The 26,848-nt window shown below is 42.8% G+C and overlaps 1 protein-coding gene across 5 annotated transcripts in view; it reads left to right on the top strand.

Annotated features, from left to right (window-relative positions):
* The window catches only part of PIK3R3 (phosphoinositide-3-kinase regulatory subunit 3), a 77,250-nt gene extending 58,618 nt beyond the window's left edge, over positions 1 to 18,632 (top strand). For 3 of the 5 annotated variants that reach the window (XM_050900622.1, XM_050900624.1, XM_050900625.1), the window contains 9 exons: positions 7,112 to 7,223; positions 9,595 to 9,693; positions 11,158 to 11,338; positions 12,151 to 12,276; positions 13,054 to 13,196; positions 14,358 to 14,534; positions 15,367 to 15,441; positions 15,821 to 15,991; positions 17,432 to 18,632. In XM_050900622.1, coding sequence (XP_050756579.1) covers positions 7,112 to 7,223; positions 9,595 to 9,693; positions 11,158 to 11,338; positions 12,151 to 12,276; positions 13,054 to 13,196; positions 14,358 to 14,534; positions 15,367 to 15,441; positions 15,821 to 15,991; positions 17,432 to 17,633 — 1,286 coding nt within the window. In that variant the 3' untranslated portion in view covers positions 17,634 to 18,632. The remainder of the gene's footprint in view (positions 1 to 7,111; positions 7,224 to 9,594; positions 9,694 to 11,157; positions 11,339 to 12,150; positions 12,277 to 13,053; positions 13,197 to 14,357; positions 14,535 to 15,366; positions 15,442 to 15,820; positions 15,992 to 17,431) is intronic. The other 2 variants (XM_050900627.1, XM_050900626.1) reach the window with 2 other exon arrangements.
* The last annotated feature ends 8,216 nt before the right edge of the window (positions 18,633 to 26,848 follow it).

Genomic DNA, 26,848 nt, shown 5'->3' with positions numbered 1-26,848 from the left:
TAGCCATAGTGTGTCACTGCTCAGGCCTGACTTCATTCTCTGTCTTCCACAATGAAAAGCTAGTTCTTCGTTCTCGATCACTGTAGCTCTGTGCTTATGCTAAGGTTTGTGTTTTCCTTACTCTTATCCAAAAATCTATTTCCATGTATTGACCAAAGAGCATTTTTTAATAGCCGTTTGAAGACTCTACCTGTGGAGGGATAGAAAACATGCTGTGGTATTTCTTCTGTGAAGGCAGATGAGGAACTGCTTTAATAAATGCAAAGGAGAATCTACTTGTTCCTTGCATTTTACATTTACTTTTATCATATAGTCTTCTAGACCTGACATTGGATACTATAAAGTACAGTTGTTCTTATTGAATATTTCAGATTTTCATGGACAATAAAATGTCTGCTGTGGACTTTCATCCAAAGAGTTGGTAAAAGCTTGGGCCTACTGGCTAGGAGATAAAGCTATTCCTTGCTGAAGTGAGCCAAGTGTGTGATGCTGGGTAGTGACAATCTTTGAGTGATGAAACACGGCAAAAGTTCTAAAACGTATCCAACTTATTAATAGTGTGCTAATTATGCTTGGTAGGTAAAAGAGGGCTTATCCTTTTTAACCTCCTCATGTTAACTTTGGGACAGTCATCTCAACCCTGTTGATCATGGAACTTCTGACACTGCTGTAGCTTTGCAACTGTTACACTATGGTCTGGGTTGAAAGGAAAATTGGTTTTCATTGAACAGTGAAAATAATTGGGAAGTTGAAGTTTTTTTGGCTTTGCAACTTCATGCAAAGGCTGGAATGAAGAGGAGATGCTGCGTTACTTTGTAATACAGAAGTGAAAGATCCCAGTGTCATTTATCGGACAGCGAGCATCTTCCATTTCTTCCATCTCAGCCCATGAAGTAACAAGCCTTGCAAAGTAGTGAGGGGTGCTTGTGAAATGCCCAAAAGAATTCTGAATTTGAGCCAGCCTCTTCTTCACACACTGTTGTTGTCCACCATTCTGCAGGTGTCCCATAGCAGATAATCTTTTAACCTGTGCAGTAGCTGTGGATGCTCGTGAAGAACAGAGTGCAGCAGAAGTCTGGCAGGCTGTAGGAGGTGAAACAGTGGTTGGGAGGTGTGGGAGAGGACTGGATAGCTGGGGAGTTTTCAAACAAAACAGATCTTTATCAAAAAAGCCAATTAATCAAAACTGAAATATTTCTTAAAAGTGTTAGGTTTTATGAAAGTTCATAGAAACACAAGCAAAGCTATAATGGGAGTGTTTTCATTGGAAGCCTGCCTGGCTTTCTGCCAACTTGTCTGCTGTTTTCTGTAATGAGATATTGAAAGACTTCAATTCTTTGAATATGTCTTACTCTTTGGCATCTCGCCTGTTCTGGGGGAGGAGAGCAAAAATGTGAGCATGCCTGAGGTTCTGTGGCCAGCAATAATGTGATCGAGTAGCTTCCTTCTCCGTCCCTTGAGGAGTTCTCAGTGCGTGTTAGCTGCCCTTTAAGGAAGGGCAGCTTCGAAGGGCATTGGCGCTCAGTACTTTGCAAAAGGGGTCTTGGCAAGAGAACTGACGAGCTGAGATGTGGAGCTGCCAAGATAACTTACCTGCCAGTGGTGGGGAATGAACCACTGTCAGCAGGTGCGCACGACCCTCCTCTTTGTCAGCTGGAAAATCTCTGCAAAAGCATGGTGCCTTACTGCTCTGGCTTGCACATGTAGTACACAATTTCATGGAAATGGTGTGCAAAAAGCGCCTTTGTTCAGCGTATGCTTTTTTCTCAGGTGTCTTGAGGGGATCTCATGCAGCAGAGACAAGTACAGGACTATTGAGGGAGGGAAAGATTTTGAGGCTTTGCCTTAAAAGTGTTAGAGAAATTGAGAAAAGTGTTTGAGAAATTGAGTAAGACTACAGAGAGCAGTTAAAGATTGGGGAGATTTTTTAGTTTTAAAAAAGCTAGCCTACATTTTCATTCCAAGTCTTCATCTATACCTCCAAAGGGAAAACCCTTCTGTCCTTAAGGACTATGTCATTAAAATGTTAGCTGACCTAACCGTGGATTACTTGCATGTTTCCATAGTAATGACACTTTCTAGAGCTTTATATTACAGTTTGTAGGGTATCTACTGTACGTCAGCCTTTTTGAAGCTGGGTAACTATCTTGGAAATCCTCTGATCTGTTTTCTGCTTGTCACAGTGGAGGGAGAGTAGATTGAGAGCATCAGAAAGAAGGCTAGTAAACAAGCTCATGGAAGTGCTGAGTGACTTAAAATTGACTTTTGTCAGCGTACTTGGTAGTTGTGATTATTTGTAACAGTAAGATAGAGTTAATACTGCATTTAAACCTGCTATGCTTTTAAGTATCTGGCCTGCAGCTCTTGGAAAATACTGGAAGAAATAAGTTATGGAGCCATTCTTAGACTAAGTGGCATCTGCCTTAAAACTGCAAATTAGAGTTTAATTAACTGGCAGGTTTATCTTGTACGTAAGTACTGCAGCCAGAGAAGAAACGGGCTGCTTGACTGGATGCTGTGTGGGATGTAGCACTTGGAGACCTACAGCATTCTTCTTTTTTCACTCCTCCTGAATTAGTGCCATTGAAAACCCTCACACATAGGGCTCTGTGGCTCTTAGATCATGTAAACTTGTGAAGTTTTTGATTCAAAACCTGACTGGGAAAAGTGCATATCTCATGGAAGTCACGGTATACTTTGCTGAAGTTAGATTCAGGATTAATATAGCCTGCTATTTTCTACGAGATACTTTAATTTAAAAAAAATACAGCAGTGCTAAACTTCAGACACTTGCCAGCTTTCTTGGTTGTCTTGGTGTTAGAGGTGGTTTGAATTTCAGGGAATCATGTCAGTTAAATCTTGAGTAGCCTTTTTAAAAAGCAATTCTACTCAGTCAAGAAAGCATCAGAAAAATTGCCTTGGCAAAGCCTAATCAATAGGCTTTTCTCTCTAAGGACCTGCGCTGCAGCTCTGCAGAGCAGCTCAGCTGAAGCTACCTGCTGGAGCCGGCACGGCAGCCTTCCGGGCCCTGACGTCAGCAACATCCGATCCCGGGCCCGGCCTGCATTGGCTGCTGCCGCCTCTGCTCCATCACCAGCTCTTTTTTATTTCCCCCCTTCTAAGTGACACTGATCTGGGATTGGGATTTAGCTCGAGCTAGGCTGCTTGGGGAAGCTAGAAAGAGGGGACTAGAGTTGCTAAAGAAAGAAAAACCAGAGATGCCCGCTAGTGCGTGAGGGAGAGCCAGTCTGCTCTCATTGCTGTGGTGCCAGGCGGTCACTGAGGGCTGAACCTGATCTTGGGAATGCATTCGTGCGAGAGTGGAAGGGGCCAGCTGAGCTGTTGCCTTTTGGATTTTGGAAAGATCTGTGCTGTAAAGCTGTCCTAGAGACATGGTAGGGGAAGGATGCTTGTGTATCTGATGTTAACAGCAAGTTCTTTATTAGAACAGGTAGATCCATTGTGCTGTTAATCACTTGTGATCAATGTCCTTTCTCTCCCAGGAAAAAGGAGGCAAGAAACCATCAGGATCGTTCACTCTAATCAGAGCTTGTTTTGAGATAAAGTGAGATTGTGCCTGTGGCTAGATCAGAATTGGACCCAGTGACATGGAAAGAAACACGGCTGCTCTTGAAAGCATTTCTGTTGACTTCAAGCCAGCCTTATTTTACTTTACTGTAGGATTTTAGCGCTCTAATGTTCATCAAGTAAGGTGTATAAAACTGGATTTTTTTTTTAAATTTAAATCAAAATCTGTAGACTCTTTAAGGCTCTCTGTAGCTTCTCATAGAAATGTCACAGGATTTCTTCTAGCAGGGTGGTTAGTACTGTCTAGGTGCTAGTAAAAACTATTTTAGGATGCCTCTTCTAGCAATCCATTGGGCCAGTGTTATGAGAGCAGCAGTAGGGTGGATGCTGCTCTGTTACAATAGACTTGCCATGCTATTACAAAATGCTCCCCTTGTGTCGTCACAGGTTCTGGGCTGTGGGGTTTAAACTACCTTCGTGCTCAGTTCTCCATTTGTACAGGCTACAGTCATATCAGGCTGAGAGGGTAGCCAAGAAACACTGAAATGGATGGGCATGTTAATCTACTGGGTAAAGCAATAGCAAGGGCCTGGTTCTGTATCCAATACAGGGGAAAATCTATTATGACTCAAAGAGCTCAAAGTATTGAAAGTAAAGAATTAGATCCATAGCTCTCTGGAAACAGGACCCACCCTTACAAATACTTTTGTATTTTTAAAATGTGCAAGCTATTAAAAAGCATTTTTCAAAAGTCTATTGTGAAAAGGACTAGCTTCCATGAGTCAGGTTTTACAGGAACTGGTCCAAGCCTTATTCTTCTCCTGGGAAGAATTTCCTTCCGATTTTCTTATGCAGAACAAAGTTCTGCAGGCAACCCCCAGATAGTGAGAACTGATACCTACCTATGAAGGGAAAGAAGGAGAAAACCCCACCTGTAGTAAGGACACTTGGTGTAATGTCTAGTGCTCCGTCTCCATATGCCAAACTCCTGTTCCTTACCTTTCTGGTCCTTGTTAGTTTGCTTTTCTGTGCCCAGTGCTGTGGAATGAGCCCTAACAAAGCTGCTAAATAATTCCACAGTATATAAAGGAGCAAGACTTAATCTTACAAGGAGGGCTAGAGAAGTATTCAAGTACTCTAGAGAATACTTGAAAGCCTCTTCTGGAAAGCCCCTATTACCAGTGTAAAACAGGCTTTTACACTGTAAAATACCTTGAAGTTTTTGGTATGTCCAAGCCTTAACTTGCAAGACCCAGTGAAATAATTGCTGGTGCTGGTATAGCTTTCTAAGAATTCTCCACACTGTTGTATGCTTTTTACATGAATCTCCATGCGCTTGTTGATGACTCAGAATCTACAAAAGATTCTGGAGTAGATCAGAACATCTACAGGTTTTCTGAACTTGGATTTACTGCCGTGTGCAGACACTGATGAGACTCAGAACCGCTGCGTTGGTCCTGTCGCTTGCTTAGAGTACGTAGGGTAGCACAGCCCAGATGTGAGGTGGGCAGGAGGGAGGACCTGGAGACATTTTCTAATTCAGGAACTTTGAATGGGGGAAATGGAACAGCACAGGGCACAGTAAATACAATTGACTCTACAGGCTTAGCCTGGATATATGCTCCTCTGACCCCGCAAAAGTAGGATGGGGCTGGGAGCCTCAAGCAAAATAGGGTTAGAACTGTGTCTTAGTCTCAGTGGTGCTTTGTACAAATACTTAGGTGCTATACAAACAACTGTAGTAGTTGAGCTAGGAATAACCGAAGCCTCCTAAGCAGGAAGCTACTTCACTGAATCCAAAGGTTTTCACCTTCCTTTTATAACAAGACCTGTTGTTGCCTCACTAGATATGTGCACACCTGAAAGTTCCCAGCTTACCCCATAAAAAGAACCTGTATGCTATGGTTTAATGCTCAGTCCCGCAGAATGAATGCTGCTATCTGAATCAGGTGTTTGGTCAGCAACCCCAGGGTGCAAACGTCTGGGTCAAGGTTCAGATGTAGTTTAGATTGGCTCGATTAAAGTATCTACTGGTTTGTCTGAGAACAGTGAAGTTACTGTGTCGGATATTCAACATGAAATGGTATTTGGAACTGCAGTTGGAACACTGTTTTCTCTTCTTTAATGTGGGAGGTGTGGCTCGGAGGTGAGCAGATGGATGGTGCCAAGTAGCACACCTCTCAGCGTTAAGCCATTCCGCGCTGGAGCTAGAGATCAAAATCTTCTTTCTGCTCCCTTTATTTGTATTTCTGCTTGTACACTGGAATCGTGTGTGTCTGAAAGATGGCTGTTGTCAGTGTGTCAGGCCTGCTCGCTGATGCTTGTGTAATCTGATGGCTAGGGCACAGGGCTGGGAGCACAGATGTTCAGGGTCTGACTTTAAAATGTGCTAGTAGCAAATCAGTGTGTGTAGCTGCTTTCTTACTCTGAATTCAAATGTGACCTGTCCCTGTAAAACACTCTGTCTCGTGAAATGACTGAAAAATGCTCAGTTTCAGTGGTAGTGTTCTTGATGAAGCGTTCAGCCTCTGCAAGGCAGGGGAGAGCACTCAAGACATCTTTCTCGAAGAAAATAGTGCAATGCATTTCTGCTGACAGACAAGTCTCTACCAATACATGAACATGCCTGTGGCTGCTGAATTCCTCCTGATACAGGGCTTACGTTCAAGACCATGATAAAGTTGTTTGAGTGAAAACTGACCAAATAGAAAGAGTTTCAGTGCGTTGTATGCCCTTACATTGTGTAACCTATTTTGAGAACAGAAGTAAAAGCCTGTTTGCCTTGAGTTCAGAATAGGGGAATTCTGGGCAGGTGTGCGCTAGGCCTACAGATGTGCAGTTCTGCCTGTCTTTCACAGATTTGTAGCATCCCCTTTCCTGTGGTAAACACTTCTGCTATGTAAAGTGGTGCAGGCACTCTAATAATGACCTAATGTCCCCTTTCCCCTTCCTTTGGATAAAGGGGATCTTCCTTTATCACCTCAAGTCCTATAATATTCAGAGGGTCATAGCTTTTGTTCCTAACAGGAGCCTAAATGACAAATCTAGTATGAAACATGAACCTTGGGTCTACGATGGATATACCACTGCCCAGCCACCACTTCTCTCACTAGCAGCATTTTTCCCTCTGAAGAAGAGTCCACCTGTTTGCTCTTACAGGTTGGCATAAGGACTGGTGACGCCTGAGCAACTGGAGTTTTTCCATAGTGGTGCACAGTGCTCTCCAGGCTGTGGCTTTCAAACACAATACACCTTTGTTACTTGTTTGGAGGTTTAGGCGGTGATTGCCCTTGTAGTCATGCCTGAGCCAGTCCTCCTTTTAACAAAAACTCATGTTTCCTCATACTCCTTCCCTTTCCCCTCCCTCAAGCACGTTTGGTTTGAGTACTAGGAAATCTGGGATCACAGTGCAGCTGTTGACTTCAAAATTCTTTAAAAATTACAAATTCCATTTACTTTGAGAGAGCTTGAAATGCAAGTTCAAGATGCACATTTCTCTTGCTCTTTCACTGTTGTATTTCATTAACAGTTTAGTGATTATTTTCCCCTGTTTACCTTTCTTTAATCTGTTCTTCATTTTCAGCTCTTCCTCCAAAGCCCCCCAAACCAATGACTCCAGTCAATACGAATGGAATAAAGGACAATTCCAGTTTCTCTCTGCAGGAAGCGGAGTGGTACTGGGGGGACATCTCAAGGTAAGCAATACTACTAAAATATATTAATTAAAATATATATTAATATATGTTATTAAAAATAGAATAAGCCTGTTAGGCATGTTCTTTTTCTCTTGAATTCTATTTCAGGCAGCATTTTACAGGAGGGAAACACTTCAGGATGATACTTGGCAAGGCACCTAAATGAAAGTATTCGACTGGATTCAGGACTTGTGTTTGAGTTGTTACTGTTCTGGTGCAGATATTGCCAGTCTTGGTGACAGTTATTTGGGGTTTCTAAATTTCTCCAGATACACAAAGTCTTTAAAAAAGAGAAAATCATTTCATTCAAAAGAAAAGTGCTTCTGAATGTGCTAGCTAATAAGGTTTTGTAAGCATACAATGCTGGGATGCATGCAGTTCAGCAAAATTTCAGTAGGAGACTTGCTCAGAATAAAAGGAGTTGCATTCTTATTTTTGGTTTCTTTAGCATTTCGTTAAAATTGCATCTGTATTAATTTCTATTACATGGAGGTATAAAAATAGCTGGTGATGGTTAGCATTTGTAAGAGCTATACTGAGCAGATGATACAGACACATACTCAATAAATTAAGTTTTACCTCTTAAGGAAACGCTTTTCTATGCGCTTGAGAAAATAGATGGCTTGGGTTAGGTTTGGAAAATGAAGTGCCAGTTTTTATATACTTAATTGCATAAAAGAACTGAAGTGTCCAGTCATCTCTTTCCCTCTTAAGGCAATTCTGAAGAGTCTAGAATTTGGAACTGTAAGGGGAAACATGAGCGTGCTGGGACTGTGATCAGGAATTGCTCAAACTTGTGCAGATAATACTTTGAAACACTTTGTCAGATAGAGGCAAGAAGAGTGTGTTTGCCACAGTAGTTCATTGAAGTTCTGAGAAGGGAAATAAAGTTTTCATATCTTTATTGTACCACCCTTATCTTTATAAAGCAAACCCACATAGATTTTGCTTTTGAAAGGCCTTGGCAGTGATATTTTTCTGTTAATTCTAAATCGAAGCAGAGTGGCAAAACCTGATCACAAAACACAGTAGGCAGGGTTTGTTTAAAACTGCTTGATATTGGTATCAGTTTATTGACTGTGGATTTGTTCCTCAATTAACAGTGCACGTGATGGCAGGAGCTAATGCAGTATAAATCACATTGGAGTGGATTTATTAGATTACAATGTGATACACACGCATGTAAAGATGGAATTGTTTATGACCCTAATTTGACAGCCAGCAGGTACGGACTGCATCGGGCTGTCAGGGCAGGAGCCGTGTTCTTCAGTCAAGAACTTGTGCTGAAAATTTTGTCACTAGCTCCAGGGTGCAACTTGCGGGCATAAGCCCAAGCCCTTAGATCATATCTATCCATTCAAAAAGGAGAAGGCCATTTGAGTTAACTGGGTCCAATCTGTAAAATGTTCTGAGAGGAGTAAGCAGGTATGCACATGATACTTAATAGGAGTCAGTTTTACTAACAGAATGGTTTTCAGGTAGCTAAATCAAAACTAAGGCTATTTTGTAAGAATACTTTTGCTCCTTAGTATTTGAACAAAAAAGCTGCTGTTGATTTTTCTTTGTAAGATTCAGGTAGGCTTCCTACCTCACTTAGTTAATGTTGAGGCTACCTGATAAACTTTAGTTTCCAGATGATTGTATTAAAGTGCTTAATGCTTCTAAGCACCTGTGAGGTGAGCTGTGAGGGAGCTGTAATAAAGTGAGATATGTAATCTGGGTGAAATGGTCAGACCTGGCAAGATGCTTAACTCTTCAGCTGAAATAATTTTCTTGATGCTTACAGGTACTCACTTTCACTAAAAGATTTCTTGATTTAGCTTAAAGCTCTGGACTGAGTATCCTTTTGCTTCAGTTGTAAATAAGGAAAAGTTGCACTGAAGCTAGCAAGGTTGTAGTGGTTTAAAACTGCTGTCAATAAGATCAGAGTTAAGCCAATAATGAGTCTCTTGAGACTAAAACTGTGCTAAACTCTAGACACCTTTGAGCTATGATGCTAGAGACCATTTCTTAAGAGGTCAGGACCGGCTTCTCAAAGGGCACCTCTTTCCAGTGTGGACTTTAAAACCTGAGCAGATTACAGGGAGAGGTTGTGAACTCTGAGACACAGCTGCTACTGTTGCTTAAACAGAGACTGCTTCCTAAGTGGCAGTTGACTGCAGCTGCTATTTTTTAGTGTAACTACACAAGTTCAGACTTGCTTTAGATGGCCTAAAAGACTGGAAAGGCTGAGTGTGAAAGAAGCTTGCCTGATATTTTGAAGATTGAACTCCTTACGCATGCTGGTGTTACTGGCTCCAATATTGATACCTGTGGCAAAGATGATCATGTCCTTAACGCTTCTAATTTTGCTTTCCTTTCCATTCTCCAGGGAAGAAGTAAACGACAAATTACGAGACATGCCAGATGGAACATTCCTGGTGCGCGATGCATCAACCAAGATGCAGGGAGACTACACTCTGACATTACGGTAAGCATTGAGCAGTTGTAGTCCACATAGTAAAACCCTGAGTAGCTAGTTGCTATACCAGTGACAGCAGTGGCTGTGTAAAGCTGACGTAGCTCAACTTGAGAGATGTTCCCAAAGGTACTGCAGATCACAGAATGAGCAAATAAATAGCCAGGTCTGATAGTTAGTTCTGTTCTGTGCATTGAATCCTGTCCCTCACTAAACACTACTGTAAGGATCTCTGTGTAGATTAGATGGGACTCGGGGAGGAGAGCCACTCAGTAGTGCTTCGTAGTTTCAGAACTGCTAAGGTAAAAGTTATTTATAAACTAGGGCTTTGATTAATAGGAGTGTGTTGAATATCTCGTCAGCGTGCAGCTCTGGGGAATTGAATACAGTGTCTTTGTAAAAAGAGTATCTTGTGCTTTCTGATCTAAAGTTCAGGAAATACTGAATTGGAGCCATGTTCCTTTCTTCGTTAAAATTGTCTGCAAGTGGCAGACTTCCCAGAGCTGCCCCAGCCGTGTCTGCTGCAGTTAGGCAGCAGACCTCATGTGACTAGCTGCTGGTACCTTGCCCAGCCTGTCCAGCCTCTTGCCTCTGCCAGCCTCCCAAGACTGGTTGTTAGAGACAAACAGGCGAGGCGCATAAGCCACTGCCTCTGTAGCACACCTTTGGGAGTTACTGTGATATGGTAGATATTTGATCTTGCCGTGAAATTCTGTTGTCTTAATGGCAGGTTTGACCCCAAGGGTGTAGTTTAAATTCTGCTTTGGCTTCTGCCTTGAAGTTCATGGCTTGTGCACTAAGGTTTGGCATGATTTGGTTATTTTGCTGAACACAGATGTCTTTAGGAACCAAAATTGAGAGTGCAGGAAGGACAGTATATTGTCTAAACAGTCTGTTGGTGAAAAAAGGAAGAAATAAGCACTATATTTGTGGAAAGCGCTAGAATGTATAAATCTGGATAATGTAAAGTCCTAAACTTACAACCCTCTTATAATCCTCAAAGGATTTTGTTTAGGTTCGTGTATCCTGTATTAGCATCCATAACTCAAAAAGACTTGTTAATCACTATATAAATGTATACTCAGTTGTATACTATTAGTGACCCCAAATTGCAGGAAATTGTGGGTTTGGGTTTTCATATGGCTCCTTTATTCAGCCTTCAGCATCCTCCATTTCCCTTGCAAAACTTCTGGCAAAGCTAGGTCTTAAATACTATAAGCTGGCTCCAGAATGAACACATAGGAAGAGATTTACTTTGGGCTTTGCTCCTGTTCAAATAATATCTGATGATAATTCTCTGTGTATTGACTCTTAAACTACCTAATATCTGCTAGTATGTAAAGAATCACTATGAAGGTGTACAGTGTCAAAGCCACTTGCCCAGAAGTTTCACTGGTGTCTTTGTTAGCAGCCTTAGTGTTGAAGAGGGATAGGAGGTACACAGTAAAACCTCTAAGTGACTGTACTGCTTTACAGGAAGGGTGGCAACAATAAACTGATAAAGATCTATCATCGGGATGGAAAATATGGCTTTTCTGATCCACTGACATTTAATTCAGTTGTGGAACTGATTAACCACTACCGCAATGAGTCTCTAGCTCAGTATAACCCGAAGCTTGATGTGAAGTTGATGTACCCAGTGTCCCGGTACCAGCAGGTAAGATCTTCATGGGACCCCACTAGCTATTAGTGCAGACAAGAAAAAAATTGCAAATGTGTATATAATTTTGTTTTCTCTATGTGAAGCCTGATTTTTTTTTTTTGAAAACTGAAAAAAAAAAAAAGGTGAGTTTTCACATTTGACCTCACTTTGCTTATAATAATGGGTCTTCCAAACTGTCTAGCCATTTAAGCTTCTTCATTTTATCAAGTTTCCAGTCTCCATCTGAGCAGTCCAATAGAGAAGTGAAACGCTGACATGCAGCAGACTTGAGCCTGAGAAGCCTTTTTTTCCCCTGTGAACCCACAGGGCACAGTTCTAGACAGCGTTGCCCTTGAAGCACTTATGAGCCACTCAGCTGCCCGCTCTGTGCCTAGCCATCTAAATTTTTCAAGAATATTTTTTAAAGTTTTATTCAGTAGCCCGAGACATTGTCTTGCATTAAGGAAAAAGAACTGCAGAGCTTTTTGGGAAAAAAAATACTCTAACTTCAGATTCCAAGCAATTCACTTCCTCCTTTCTCCAGTAGGCGATAGCAATCCTAGACCTAAGCTGTAGTGTGGTTTTGGAAGCTTAGTATTTTGGCGTAGTTCTTGGTGTCCCATAGTTCCAGTTCCTACTGTCTGCAAACTGTGGAACTTGTTGCATGGAGGAAGGGGGATTTATATACGGTGTTTGTGTTCTGTAGAAACCCGATTATAAAAATGATGCTAATAGCTGTAAAATGCAAATGTGCATAAGTGGACAAACAAATATTCTTAAGGAAAAGCTGCTTTGCTTGAAGACTTAATAGCTTTTTGTGTGTACAGGATCAGTTGGTGAAAGAAGATAATATAGATGCAGTAGGTAAAAAGCTTCAAGAATACCATGCTCAGTATCAGGAAAAGAGTAAAGAATACGACAAATTGTATGAAGAATATACCAGAACATCACAGGTTGGTTCTACTTTAGCTATCTGTGAGTCTGTTTCTTGTTGTTTAAAAAGTAAAGAAAGTTATTTTAACCTGTTATGGCTAATAAAGTCAGTCCAAGGCCAGAAAATACAAGGAAAAAATTTAGTAAATTGTGTAATAGAGCAAGGTGGTTTCAAAGTTGATGGGAACAGTGAATATTACTTGTTGCTGATAGTCCTAGAGGTATGGTGTGGGGCAAGGAAGAAAGAGGAGCTGAGCTTCCTAGTATAAGGTAGAGCGGTGGAGAAGGCCATCACCTACAAGCTTTGTACTGCGGACTTCTTCCTTGGCTGCTGAGTATTTCCAGCTGCTGTATGCTGCAGTGCAAATTGTAGAGGGGTTTGTCCAGGTTTTTTATGAAGTCATGTTCAAATCAGATACCAGATATTATGCATTAAGGAAGTGTGAATACAGTATTTGGACTGCTTCTTGTAAAATAAGATAGTTCATATATGGGGAGGAGGTTTGCTGGCAGTCTTCCTGCAAACTAAGATGGAAAATATGACTAAAATATTTGAGGAGTTTGCAGCCTAATAGAGAGCATCACGTGGGGGAGGAGGGTAGACTTACAGGGAGTAAGTCTTCCCTGTACTTCCCTGACTCTACTTGGACATTTGACTAAATTTAAAACTGATTAATCACATTTTGACTTGGGGGGGGAGAAGAGTTCATCTTCTCAGTCAATTTAGGGAACATAATCGAGTCTTGCATTGTCATCTGTATCGTGAACAAATGATGAAGGACTCTTTCCTCACATAGGAAATTCAGATGAAGAGGACCGCAATTGAAGCATTTAATGAAACTATTAAGATATTTGAGGAACAGTGCCACTCACAAGAGCGATACAGCAAAGAATACATTGAGCGATTTCGTAGGGAGGGGAATGACAAAGAAATTGAACGGTAGGCTCTTAAGTTGTGTTTGCTTACAAGGAAGAACTAATGTCCACATTGACACTCCCATGAAATTCTTTTCTATAATATTGCATCATATAAAACACTTTGTAAACTCAGTATTTTCTCTGAGACCTTCCCCCAAGGTGTCTGAACTTTCAGTAAAGCCCTCTTCTGTCAAGGAATTGCATTGAAGACAGAAGAGGTGGGAGATCTCTGGTTTATTCTCTCTCAACTTCAGTAAATCAAGATACTGTGATGAGGACCAGGAATGGATCAGGAAATAATAATTTCATTTGCTTATCCCACTTCTGTTTGGATTTGCTCAGAATATAATTCAGAAAAGTCTTTACTTGTTAACTGTGAAATGTACATAGATCTGGTAAATCCCATAGTCAGTTTTAGTCACTTTCAAAGATGATCAGTATTTAATTGCCACTACTTGGTAGTGGATAGTGGTCATCTAACAGAAATTCAGTAAGGGCCTCATTTGAAATTGCCCTTCTGTGAAGATACTAGCAGAAAAAGCTGTATCTGAGCTTTTGAAGAAATGCCAGGTATAATGCCTAATGTGACACAGTGCTTTACGAATCACAGTAGGGTAATCTTAAGGAGATTTTTAGACTGAAAACAGTTACCTGTAACAATCTTATTATGCAACTGTGGTGCTTCATTCTGACTAAAGATCAATTAACAGGGCAAATATGTAGTTCTCCTGAATAGTACCAAACCTGCAAACTAATCTTGAATGAAGAGACAGGCAGCGTTACTTCCTGGTAGCTCTTGATCAGTAATTGAAGTCTGCATTTGAAATCTTGTTAGTACTGATACCTATGGTGGGATTGCATAACTGATACACCAAAAAGCGAATCTGACAGTGAAGGAGGAATCTGTTCTAGCTTACCCTCCTAGAGATAATTTATTCCTGCATCTCTGCCAGAAGGAAATATATTAAGGTAAACTGAAGGTTCGAAGTATGCAAAAGGGTGGTAGGCCTTCTGGCAAGAGGTCTTTTCTGGCACTCTGACAGTAATTTTCACGTTAAGATGAGGTGGTCAAAGGGAGGAGCTGCTGTTACAGTACTTCTTGTGATACTCAAGTGCTGCAGGTAAGGTTCAGTCCTCCTAGACTGGTTTGACCTCACCTTTCAAATATTACACTTGTTTGCAGGATAATGATGAACTATGAAAAACTAAAATCACGCCTGGGTGAGATCCATGATAGTAAAATGCGCCTGGAACAAGATTTGAAGAAACAAGCTCTGGACAACAGGGAGACTGATAAGAAAATGAATAGTATCAAGCCTGACCTAATTCAGCTCCGCAAAATCAGAGATCAGTATCTTGTGTAAGTAAGCCTGATCTGTACCTCAGAGTAGTGTGTCTGAGCCTGAGTAATGACTGTTTTTCCATCAGGATAATGGGAATTTAATTTTCTTTTCATAACCAAAGTTCTGTGAGTGCTAAGGTACTACATTCTGGCATGGGATGTCTGAGTAATTGGTTGGCCTCTTCCTGACTTCATTACTTAAAGAGCCTGCCACAACTAGGTGCACATTCTGCAACTCCTGTAAATAAAACCTTTAAGATAAATGAGTTATAAACAAAACCTGTGCCTGCTAATACAACAGAGGTTAGTACTTTTTGTGCAAGGTGTGGCAGATGTTGTTCGTACCCACCCTTGATTTCACTGACACCCCTGTTATCCAGCTCCTAATGTCCTTGGGCTGGACTCAGTGCACTAGGATTCTGGCAGAAGACAGAGGGAAACACGCTGTCTCAGAAGGTGATGTTAGGAGGTTAGAAGAAGCCAGTGGCAATACCCATTTTGTTTTCCCAAGAGAAACAGGCAGCTGTCACAATTTTCATTCCGCTTCCTCTCCGGACTGCACTGTGCAGAGGCAGTGCCTCTTCCTCAGCTCAACTCTCCTCTTTCTCCATTTAAGAGGTTGCTTCATGGCTCCTTTTTGCTGTGTCCGCTAAAGGAGGCATCTCAGAATATGATGCAAAGAAGCGCTCTTATGCAATCTATGGTCTTTCTATGGCACTTGCTACTGGAGAACAAACTAAGCCCCAGACTGTTTCTTTGTGGGACCTTGTGTCTGAGCTTCAGCTTGCTCAGTAAGAAAACCCGTACATGTACTCTGAAGTAACGTGTTAATGCTCTTTTCTTTTGGCAGATGGCTCAATCACAAAGGGGTGAGACAGAAGCGAATAAATGACTGGCTGGGGATCAAAAATGAAAATATTGATGAGTAAGTGTCATTATACATATGATTTTACTGAGAAGGGTTCCATTAATAAGTGTTTTCTCTTGTGGGGGTTGGTAATACAAAACACCAGTTTCTCAGTAAAGGACTGTAGAAAAAGGAAGGACTGCAGAAAAAGGGAGAAATTCTCTAGGGGAACTGTATGTCATGGGAGGCAGCAACTCTGCTGAAGCATTTAGGATTAAAAAAAGTTGGAACAATTAAGTTCTGAGTTGAAGCCTTTAATATCTGTCCGTTAGGAGCCTGACCTCCCCATTTGGGTGTGTTTTGGTATTTCTTTGAATGATTTCTGCAAAAATAGATAGATCTGCTTATTAACTCCTTTACCGACCACTGGTTAAGTTAAATTTATCCTCTCTTTCAGCACATACTTTGTGAATGAAGAAGACGAAAACCTGCCACATCACGATGAGAAAACTTGGTTTGTTGGGGATCTCAACCGTATCCAAGCGGAAGACTTGCTCTGTGGGAAACCTGATGGAGCATTTTTAATTCGAGAGAGTAGCAAGAAAGGATGCTATGCTTGTTCTGTGGTGTAAGTCTATTTTCCTTTTTGTTCTAACTACTCAATTCATAAATCTCTACCACAGCTCTTTATTTTGGAGAGCAAAAGCCAGGCCTAGCCTAGGCCTACTTGTTGGAACATGTTGCATGTTTGCAGGAAGACTAGCATGGTAAAAGCTTTGTTGCAAAAATGTGCTTTGAATGTGCAATAACTGTAGTCCTAGCAGTCTCTTCAGTCACTACAGTAGCTAGTACAAAATTCTGAAGTATCTCAACTTGAAGCTCTACAGTCATAAGTAAATGAAGGCCAAATTCTCCCATATATTCTTCCCTGCCAAGGAACACATGGGAAGAAGAAAAATAGGGCTGTAAAGCTGTAACATCTTCCGTTCTTGTTTTCAGACATGGCCAACTCTAGATGCTTTCTCTTGTATGTTTAAGATAATGGTGATGCTTCAGAGGAGACGTTATTTGTGACCAGTAGTTTTTATGACATTCACACAGCCTTGCATTGATTTCTTATGTTTCACTTCATTTTATGCTGGTATAATGGAGGTCAGAAATACTTTGATTCCATTATCTAAAAACCCTTCAAGCCTGTTCTGGAGTGCAAAATGACTTTCACTGATTTATTTCACATGAGGTTAATTGCTTCTGAAAGCAAGTCCCAGAAATTAATATGTGAAGGTATATCACCTCAAGGTAACTGAAGATTGTAGTATCTATGTTCAAGATACTGTTTGTCACAGTCACTGAAGTGATGAGTTCATCAGATACTTTCGTTGGGTTGGTATTGTACTACAAGATAGCAAAGGGATGTCATAATGTAACTTGTTCCTACATGTGACTTAGATTGTAATAGGCTCCAGGCTTAAGGGATTACATAATACTCGATCTTTCTGGGAGATAAGTTTTTCTAGCAACTTTGGAAATACTGTGTTGCAGTAACTGCTTTGCCAAGTTAGGGACTCAGTCGCTATGACTTCAGATAATGAACCAACTTGAACCCATGCAATGCTTGACATTAAAAAATGCACACTGAAGGTTAGTGCTGCATTTCGTGAAATACTCTGTAGGTCCTAAGAATTTGTGGGTTCTGGCTTCTTCGCTTAGCGGAAACCTTTCCACTAAGAAGTTGAGCACAAAGTCATAGCTGACTTCAGGTGCTTATCTTCTTGGTTAAGCTCTTGACTTTTTTTTTCCCAAGAAGCATTTGGAGAACAATGCAGTAGGGAATTGTACTGCTGGGACAGAAGAGGCCTCTTATGGATTATTATGCAAGAGTGTTTAATCACATGCCCTGAAGTACTGTTTCTTCACAGACTATATTAATCTCCTCAGCTTGCATCTGCTGGGTCCTCCATTATGTAATTTAGTGACTGGCAGCGTTGCTGCATTAGCTAATTGTTAATAGACTGTCACTTTTGGTTTGTCCTTTGATGTTAAACTCTCCTGGTTTCTTTCCTTGCAGAGCTGATGGAGAAGTGAAACACTGTGTGATCTACAGCACTCCAAGAGGTTACGGGTTTGCAGAACCGTATAACCTTTACAGCACACTTAAGGATTTGGTTCTTCATTACCAGCAGACATCCCTTGTCCAACACAACGATTCCCTAAATGTCAGGCTTGCCTATCCTGTCTACGCACAGATGCCCCCCTCTCTCTGCAGATAAATTTTGGGGAGGAGGAAAGTGTTGGCTATCTTGGATTCTTTTCTACAATTTTTATTAGAACTTGGAGGGCATTCTTTCTCCTTAGACTGCTTGTTTTGCACAAGAAGTGATTCTGTGAATGTGAATCAAAAAGAGGCCTAGCAGCAACAAGACGACAACTTGGGTGTAGGTGTCCTGGTGCTACCTTAAAAGCTCAGCTGTGCTTTTACACTGATACTTTTGTTTCCTTATGAGGGGAATAAACTCAACACAATGCATACAAAAATACTGGAAGCAAAACATTGTTTTATGGAGGTAATTTTTTGCCAGGCACCTTCAGTGGAACTTCTAATTGGATTTTGTTTTCTCTTGTTCTTGTAGAGACAATTTGGAGCCTCTGTTTGAGGCATCAGTAATGTCTTGCAGTCTTAAACTCCCAAGAAACTGGGGGGAAACTCTACCACAGCAATTCTTCTCTGTTAATTTTAGCAGCTTCACTGCGATTCAGCCGAACTTCCAAAAGAGGGCTTGTCTTGAGGTAGCATGCAATTTGGTGAGAGAAGACCAAAGGAATTATGGGAAAGCTTCAGGTTTTTATTTAAATGGAAAAATGCTTGTAAAGAAAAGTTGCTTTATTTTTTTGCCAACAGTAACAAAGTTTTGGTTTCAATGGCACTACAGGTCTTCACTTAAAGGAAACATAACCAAATTGAACATACCAAAACTTTGTTCGTTGCCAGATTGAGCACTTATGGGAAAGGTTGCATTAGCATCCGCACATACTTTCTACACCAAAACTTGAAACAAATAAAAGGAAAAGCTAAACATTGTGTGGCTTCAAAACACTAAATTTGTCTGATCTGAGGTAATTGCTCACTCTCCTCTTTCTTCACCCCCCTTTCTCCCATTCCTCAGCTTGGGATTCTGTTTTCAGTTTTTAATGATACTGTGCTTCAGAATGTAAACTAGAGTGAAGCTTGCACTCGCCTGTTGCAGTTCTCTTGCTGAGCAGTGACAGACTCTTGTAATGCTTAATTTTGGTATAGAAGAGGTGGGTGCAATCAAATGCTTCTGGATGGCTTATTGTACCAAATTCTTTCATGAGGTGTAGTCATTTCCAGTTGTATAGAAGTGAGCACGCTAATTATAGATATCCTCCAATTTGTTCTTTGCAAGCTAGGTTCTGAACTCTCACACCACTGCAGCCAAGCAAGATTTTTACACTGGTATAATCGAAATTCCCTTGTAGTTATTTTGGACATGATGCAAAACACAGGAAGGGAAGAGAGCCGTACTCCTCAGTTATTGGATGTCTGGTGCCATCCTTTGGCAAGGGCTGCTGTCAAATACTGGAGTGGGTAGTCCTGGGCTTCGTGAAGTATAGCAATCATCCAATAAATCCCCTCCCTGTAAAGTATACAAAGCAGCTTATTTCCATTCCTTAAGCTTCTAAAATGAAAAAGAGCTAAATTTGGCAAACTGAACCACTTGGCATCAAAGCACAACTGGCAAAGTAATTGTTCAGTGTGCAACCTTGAAAGTTACTTTTGTTCCCATTACTGGAAGCAGTTCCCTTGCAATGCACCCATTGTGCAGGACAGGAAGCAGACGGTCATGCAGGTCTGGGAATGCTCTAGACCTGTTTCTGACCCTGGGGCTTATTTCCTGTTCAGATGGGAGGGTTTTTTCTATAATGCCTGGGCAGTAGTGCCAGGCTTGTTGATGTTTAATGTTTACACTAGAAGTATTATTTCACTGAATGTCATGAATTTGCAAGCAGGGAAATGACAAGGCTGAAGCACTGACAGCCATTGCAGGAAGGGTAGTCTGGTTGCCTGGCATGCCTGTGAGATGTTTTATTTTGCACTAATGACCCTGACGCATCCTAGGCACTTTCTAATCAGCCAGAATGCAATCTTTAGGCAAAGAATTCTGTAGATGCCACTTTTTTCTAATTAAATGAAACACTACAAAACTGGGTGAGAGGAGAAGAAAATTCATGCAAGTTGCTATGTCAAAGTGACCCACATCTGCTTGTGTGTCCCTTCTCTCCCACTTCCCCAAGAAAATGGAAAATGAGACGTAGCCTTTGTTCTTAGTGGAAATCTGGAATGGATTCCTCAGTGGTATATGGACATGGAAATTTTTCTTTTTAAAGCAACTTGCCCTACCTCTTGGATAATTTGCAGTTCTAATCTGGTAGCTGTAAAGCTGTCACTCACACCTCTTGTGCATCTAGCGTTCCCTTGGTGCTGGACTGAGTCCAAATGCCCGATGAGGGAAATCAGTTCAAAGGCACAAATGATAGCCAGGTGCCTCATGCCTGTTGGAAAAACCTGTGTGAGAGGAGTGTCTGATTGTTTTCTCTGCCTTTGCGATCTCGCTGGGCTCTCCTCTTACAATGTTTGAGGCTGATGTGGCACGTCCCTGTTTTTGTGACAGGGACAACCTGGCTGAAGTGTTTCCCATCTGCCCTGTTTTTAGATAGGGCTCGGTTTTGTTTTAAACAAGCACAGGTCTACTTTCAGGCTCATAAATCCTGACATACCCTCGCAGTACTGACAGCAGCGGGATAGCAAAGCGGAACTGTCTGAAGTTTCCCTGTGGTGGAATCTGACTGATCCTGTGAGGTCTTGGTCCAGGCTCCGGCCCTGGCTCTGCCAAGGCAAATACAGTGTAATTCCATTGGTGTCTGTGAAGGTAGCTTGGCTTTATAGTGGTGTGAGTGAGTTGGGATTCTGGCCCCTCGCTCTCTGAGAACTCGTCGCTAGTCACAGGTGATGTATTTGCTGTGAATGATGCACTCAGAGCCCATAAGCCGTCTTGAAGCATTCTTTGAAATTCTGTTTTGCCCAAACCTTCAGATCGGGGCTATGGGCAGACTAAGTCCGTGTTCTTGTATTTGGCTCCGTTATCCTCAGCAGTCTCTCTGAGGCTGTGTTTTGCCGCTCGCTCTGTTTGGTTTAGGCACCTGAAGCCCCGGCTGCTACGATTGCTCCCCTTTGACTCTCACGTGCCATTGCACAGATTCTTTTTGCATCCGTTTTGCACTCGTAAGGCAAATGAAAATGGATATAAAACCGACTGACACGTGTAGCTGGTGTGATCCACGGGGCAAGGGCTTGCTCCTGCTGTGCTCGCTGTGCTCGCCCTAATTCTGTTTGCTCAGTAGCGTTAGACCTGTGAGAAAACCCACGGCTTCCAGGAGCTGTTCTACACTTGCATGACTGAGAAATCAGAAATGGGCCTGTGAGGTGCAGGATTACACCCTAGTATGAAAAGCAGCTGTTAAGCCTAAAACAAATACAGGAAATGTGAACATAAAGGCAAAACAAAGGAACTCAAGTTCTTTTAAAACAGTGAGGTGCAAGAAGGTTTTGGTTTCAAGAGTCAAAATGTCAGGAGGAAAGGGGGAAATAGTCTCACTGTTGTAGCAGCCGTCTGTTAGCGGACTGCAGTTAGAGGAGTACTGATCTCATTGACCCATATTGTATTAAATATATATGTAGAGTTAAATAAATAACTTTTGCACAGTGTTAAATGGGGGGGGGAGAGATGTTGAAACTCAAATATGCACAGTTTCTTCTAATCTGTTTTGAAGTATATTTGCAGGGATCGGGGGTGATTCAGTATTTTGTATTCGTATGGATGGAAATCAGGTCTACTTCCACAGTTGCCATTCGCCCCATTGCATCAGCCACGAGTGCCATGTTTCTGAAGTTAGTAAGTTATAAATCTTTTCCCACTAGTTTCTTTATTGATAACGAGTAATCTTAGAATGGGAAGAACCAGCCTAGAAACAGAGGGATGTCCCGACAGATGCTTCACTAGTATGTGAAGCAGTAAGATGTGATTGGCTACCTTCTGATACTGGAGTGCTCTAGATTTGGGGGGTGTATTTTGGTGTTTTTTTAATTCTCATCAGCAGTGGATTGGGTTGCTGCTTTGCACCGTTGGTTGTTGCAATCTAGAGTTATATCCAGTACAGCCCTCTGTCTTATGCCAAAAATAAAATGCTCTTCCCACACTCATCTCTCTTGATGTGGCAGATGGTCAAGAAGTTTTCCATTTAACGTGATGGGCCTGATTCTTTTCTCGCCGACACTAGTGTAAGCAAGACTTCCGCAACTGAAAGCCATTCCCAGGAAAAGAGCTTGTGTTTAATCATACCTGAATTCAAATCACAGCGGGGCAAAAATCAAAGTTTGTCCTTCGCAAAGCCAGGCAACTGTAATGGGGACTGTGGAAATGAATGTTGACGCTTAGTGCTGTTTTGGGGAGGACAGGGGAAGGAGGAGGGTCTTGGTTGCCCCAAATCCTGGGCTCTCTGCAGGCTTGGGTGGCACCGTGTCTGTAACTGAACGCTGTGGCTGTTTAAAACAGCAGAATTGCTGTAGGAGTGTCACACCTTGAGTTTGGAAAAGCCCCTTATTTGGTACTTGAACAATCTCGCTTCTGTTTTTGAATGTCTGTTTATTTTTTATTTTTGTTACACTAACAGGGAATAAAAATCTGAAACGTTAGTGAGTCTTGTATGCTTGCTGCATTGTGCAGACATGAAACAGGTACTGCTTGTGGATTAGGAGAGGTAAGAGACAGGTTCCAAATGCAGTTCTACAAAGCGCTATGATGGGTTGGGGGTGGTTTTGTTTAGATCATGTTTAAAATCAGATTTTCTTATGTGTAGCTTCCTTATGTTGATTTGCAACCTCTGCTTTTGGAACAGCAAAATCAAAATAACATTCCCGAAGAACAAAGATGCTGTGAGGGGAGTGGGGTTAGGCTTGCTCAAATTCAGCGTTCAAAGCAAATAGCTTTAATGAAGAGGAAGGGTCAGCATCCTAAAGCATCCCTCTGGTTGTAGTTCGATGAATCAGTAGACAGACCATGAAGCAGGACCTCCGCCTTGCACCACGAAAGAAAGAGGAGGTGCCAGAGCAGACCCTTCCCTTTGGAATAATCGGTTGCACTCTCCTTAAATGTGCGTGCAAGGAGATGATAGTTAGGAAATTAATAGAAGTCCTTAAGGAGTTGCTCCTCTTTCTGTATTGGAAGGGAACTTGCATTGCTGATCCCCTCGTTTCCCTTGGCACAGCCTGTGCAGCCAGGAGAAGGGAACCAAGTTACTAGCCCAAATAAACGCGGACCTGTTCGTGAAGCAGCTCGGCTAGTTAAGTACTGCATGAGGAGTAGCTTTGGATGGGGTTAGATGAAGTTTGTCCAACATTTTTGTGAATCTTGCATTCTGTGGGCAGAAATACTTTCCACCGAATGGGAAGGGAAAAAAAAAAAATCTCTCTTTAAATCTTTTCAACTCCTTCCTGTCTGCTCACAGGGGCAGATAGGGAGCTTTAGCTTGTTAACTGTTTAGATGATGACAGTGCTTGACGTGCTGGTCTTTGGGGCTGGCTCCATACAACTAATGCAGAATTTGCATTTTTTTTTTTTTTAATTGCTATTGGCATAGACTCGCCATTTGTTCTAAAATTTGCCTTTAAAAAAATGTAATATGAGCTTCAGAGGCAAAAAAAAAAAGTGAGAACGGGCCCTTATTGATAGGAAAAACGCCTCGTTGATCAACCTGTCTTAGAGAAAGCAGCTTTAATTTGATGCCCCCCTCCACCACCACCTTCCCTTGGGATTGCTTCTGTGAGATCGGCGTTGGCAACCGAGGCGGGGGATATTTCCCCCTGTATTCAGCAGCGCCGTACCCATGCGCTTCCCAAGTGCTCGTAGAAGGGGCTCGGGATCGTTTGGAAAAATGATTGCATCCAAAGACAAAAAAGTCTCCAAGGGTGAATATCACCCCCCGGCTCCAGGGGAGCTGTCGGATGCTGGGGCCGGCCGCGAGCTGCCCCCGGGTCTCCGTCGGTGTGGCGGGGGTTCGTGTTCGGCCGGCTGCTGGGGGTTTTGGTCTGTTTTGTTTTCGTGAGTGACTTCTACATCCAGCAAAGATACGTTTGATGAAACCTGTTAATTTTGTATATCTGGCTGTTTATTGCACCACGGGATTGTAATGGTCTGCATCATCTGTGTGTGTGTGTGCGTGCGCGTGTGTATATGTACTGTATGTATATAGATATATGTAAAATACATTCACGTACACATTTATATGCATTAGCTGTAAGTGGCACTGCCTCTTAAAAATAAAACAAAATTCACTGTTAGCGCATTCTGCCACGTGTTTAGGCAGAATTGGGTTTGTTTTTGTCAAATGAAAAGGAGTTTATTGTGTTCATCTTGCATATGTGCTTCTGAAATGCTGAACTCTGGATTTCCTTAGGGGGTTACTGCTTTATCTGTAAACCGAATTGAATTGGAGTGCTGTTTACTCTGGGACAAAGCATTCAACTTTGTTCCAAGCAAAGGTTTAGCAAAAGAAACCCTCTTGCTCTCCTGCGAGATGCAGTGAACGTTTGCACGTTTCAGTAGACCCCCGGGCCCCCTGTCCAGAGCTGATGTGCAATGGGTGGTGTTGGTACGTGTCCCTTTGTGAGTGGACTCTTTGTATAAGGTGTGGTTCAATGTAAAGCATGAGTGGGTGTTTGATCTTGTATCGAGGGCTGAAATAACAGCACACTCCTTTGTACAACCTTTGCATTAATGTTTCTGCTTTTCTTTGACTTCTATTTTCTTTAAGGGAAACTGCATCTGTTAAGAACCTGCTTCTCCAGAAGCTATCGAATTATTTTGTTTTCCGGATGAATTCCAGCATGTAACTTTGGTACTCTTGTTTGTTATTTGTGTAAAACCTGTTCTTCTGTCGTTTATGGTGTAGTCAGAAAAAAAAGAAAAAAAAAAGAAAAAAAAAGGAATTCATGTAGTTTAACTTTTAAAGAAAAGAAACAAACTGCTTCATAAGGAAACCAATTGTATGTTAGTGTTTTCAGACAAGTCATCCTGTAGTTTCTAGCTCAGTAATGCAACACTGTACTTGTCACCAGGTGTGTTACAATTTTGCTGTACTTTCTTTTACTAGATGGTTGGGCTTTTAAATCCCAGACACTAAGCATCCTGGGCCTACTTGCTCTAGATCAAAAAAATGCAATAAAAAAATTGCAATAAAGCACATTGACATGTAATGTTTTAGAAGGATGTACTGACAGCTGTTTCTAATAAATTCAGAACTGCAGCGTGGTCGGGCTGTCATGGTGTTTGCTGTGTTTGTGTCTCCTGGCCAAGGCCATGAGCATCATCTTTAACGGAGGCTTTTAAAAAAGACTCGCAGAGGTCCAATTCGCTCTCGACTGGAGCTGAAGCAGCCAGGCCCCGAAACCCTCTTGGGGCTGAGACAAGGGAGGAATACATGTAGCACACGTGTGCTCCTTAATGGAGCCTTTCCTCCGTTCCTTTTACAGCGTCTTTAGAGAGAGCAGGAGCCATCCGCAATGTTCTTGCATGCCTCGTTGCTTCCTCTGCCATCAGGGAAAACCACGTTCAGTGGTGCTGCTCCTGGTGCTGGGAGGAAAGGGGGGGCTGCAGCGCTGAAGCAGCCTCCCGAAAGACCCCGCTCGCCTGGATCGATTCGCTTAGATCCTTAATTTCGCAGGAGTTTGAGAAATCACCGTTTGGTTTCCCAGTTCCTTCGTGAGCACCAGGCACTGGGGCCACTGAAAAAGCAGTGAGTTTGTGGGTGGCGTTGCCCATCCTCTTCCATTTCAAGCGCAGGGGTAGCAGGAGGGCCCCGGCACGCTCGCGCTGCAGAGGCGGTGTTGGTACGGCCGAGCTCCAGGCACTGCAAGGGTGCAGTCCCTCACCTGCAGCCCCGGGATTTACTGCACCAGGCTGCAGCCGCACAGCCCCCCTGCAGCTTGTGGGGAGTTGTTGCAGCTAACACCTCTCCGTATGCGTGTTTTGCATTTTGCATTCGAGGTCTCAGGAGCTGCTGGGGAGGAGCCCAAGTCGCACGGGGCAGCCCGAGGGTGGCCAGCCAAAGAGCCTGGGCTTGGGCAAGCTTGAGGGCTGGCAAGGGCAAACCTGGTGGGGCTTCACCCCTCAAACTTGGGAGTCGGGTGGGATGCTACAGCAGCATCCTTGAAAATTAGGGCAGGGGCAGAACTGGTTTGTGCGAGGCTTGGCTGGCTGGGGTTGCAAACGGCTCAGCATTTTTGCAATCCGATGAGTTGACGTTTTTGCAGACTGCTGAGCAACGTTTTTCCAACCTGCTGAGTCAACCATTTAAAAAAAAATGCTGCAAGAGCATTTTCTCACATTGCTGAGTAAGCCTTTTCAGCTGCTGAGTCAGCATTCCCTCCATCACCTGAGCCGCAGGCCCCTCCGCCAGCAGGCGAGGAGCACCGAAAAGGGCAGAAAAGCCCCTGGTCGTGGTGCAGGGGAGCGGGGAGCACCCGTATGGACCCTGAGGGCTCACTGAGGCATCTGTCTTTACACCCAGCAAGGAGGACACCCCCATGTTAAAGCACCCTGAGGTCGGGTCCCCCTCTGCCTGCTGTGTGATCCCTACTGCCCGCAGTCCTGCCTGCAGGGATGCGGCACAGCACTGGAGGGATGCGGCTGGCTCAGAAATATCATCCGGAGGCATCAGGAGCCGTGCGGCTCCCGATGGATGAGCCATGGGCGTTGCAAGCTGGTGTCCACCGCATTGGCACCCCGGGGCACCCAAGCGGGAGGATAGCGAAGGGGAAACATCAGTGAGAAACTGGGAGGAATCTGCAAGGCACTCCTGGGGACTGGCTCTTTTTTATTATTATTTAATTTATTTCTTTTTAATAAAGGCTAATGAGGTAGAATTACAGGAAAGATGTAAGTCACTAATTGGGAAATCATTTTTCAGGGCTTTGCCAGACGGTTCGTTCCGTTATGAAAACATTACAGCCGGGAGCCGGCGTAGGAAATTTCCAAGCAGCCGTGCTGACTGGGTGGAAAGAAAAACACCTCCCAGCTCAGATGTCTTCTTGGAGAAAGGGCAGATCCCCGGGATTTTTCCATCCTCGGCAATGCCGTGGAGCTTCCTGCAAGTCCCCTGGGTTCCCCTGCCCAGTCACGCATGGGACCCTTCCTGGGGGCAGGCGATGGCCTGGCACCCCCCAGGCATGGCATCACAGGGCAGAGGTACGGGATGGAAGGACAGACACCCCCAGGATGCTTTCATGGGATTCCTGTTCCCCCAGGGCAGGAGCCAGTTGTAGTGAGAGATTCATGAGAGGATCTTGCCCATGGGAAAAAAAAAATCTGGAAAAAAAACCCCAATAACATCTCCAAAAGCCCGTCCTCCC

The sequence above is a fragment of the Gymnogyps californianus genome, chromosome 8, assembly GCF_018139145.2.
Source record: "Gymnogyps californianus isolate 813 chromosome 8, ASM1813914v2, whole genome shotgun sequence".
Lineage (NCBI taxonomy): Eukaryota > Metazoa > Chordata > Aves > Accipitriformes > Cathartidae > Gymnogyps > Gymnogyps californianus.
This window is presented reverse-complemented; position numbering and strand designations above follow the sequence as displayed.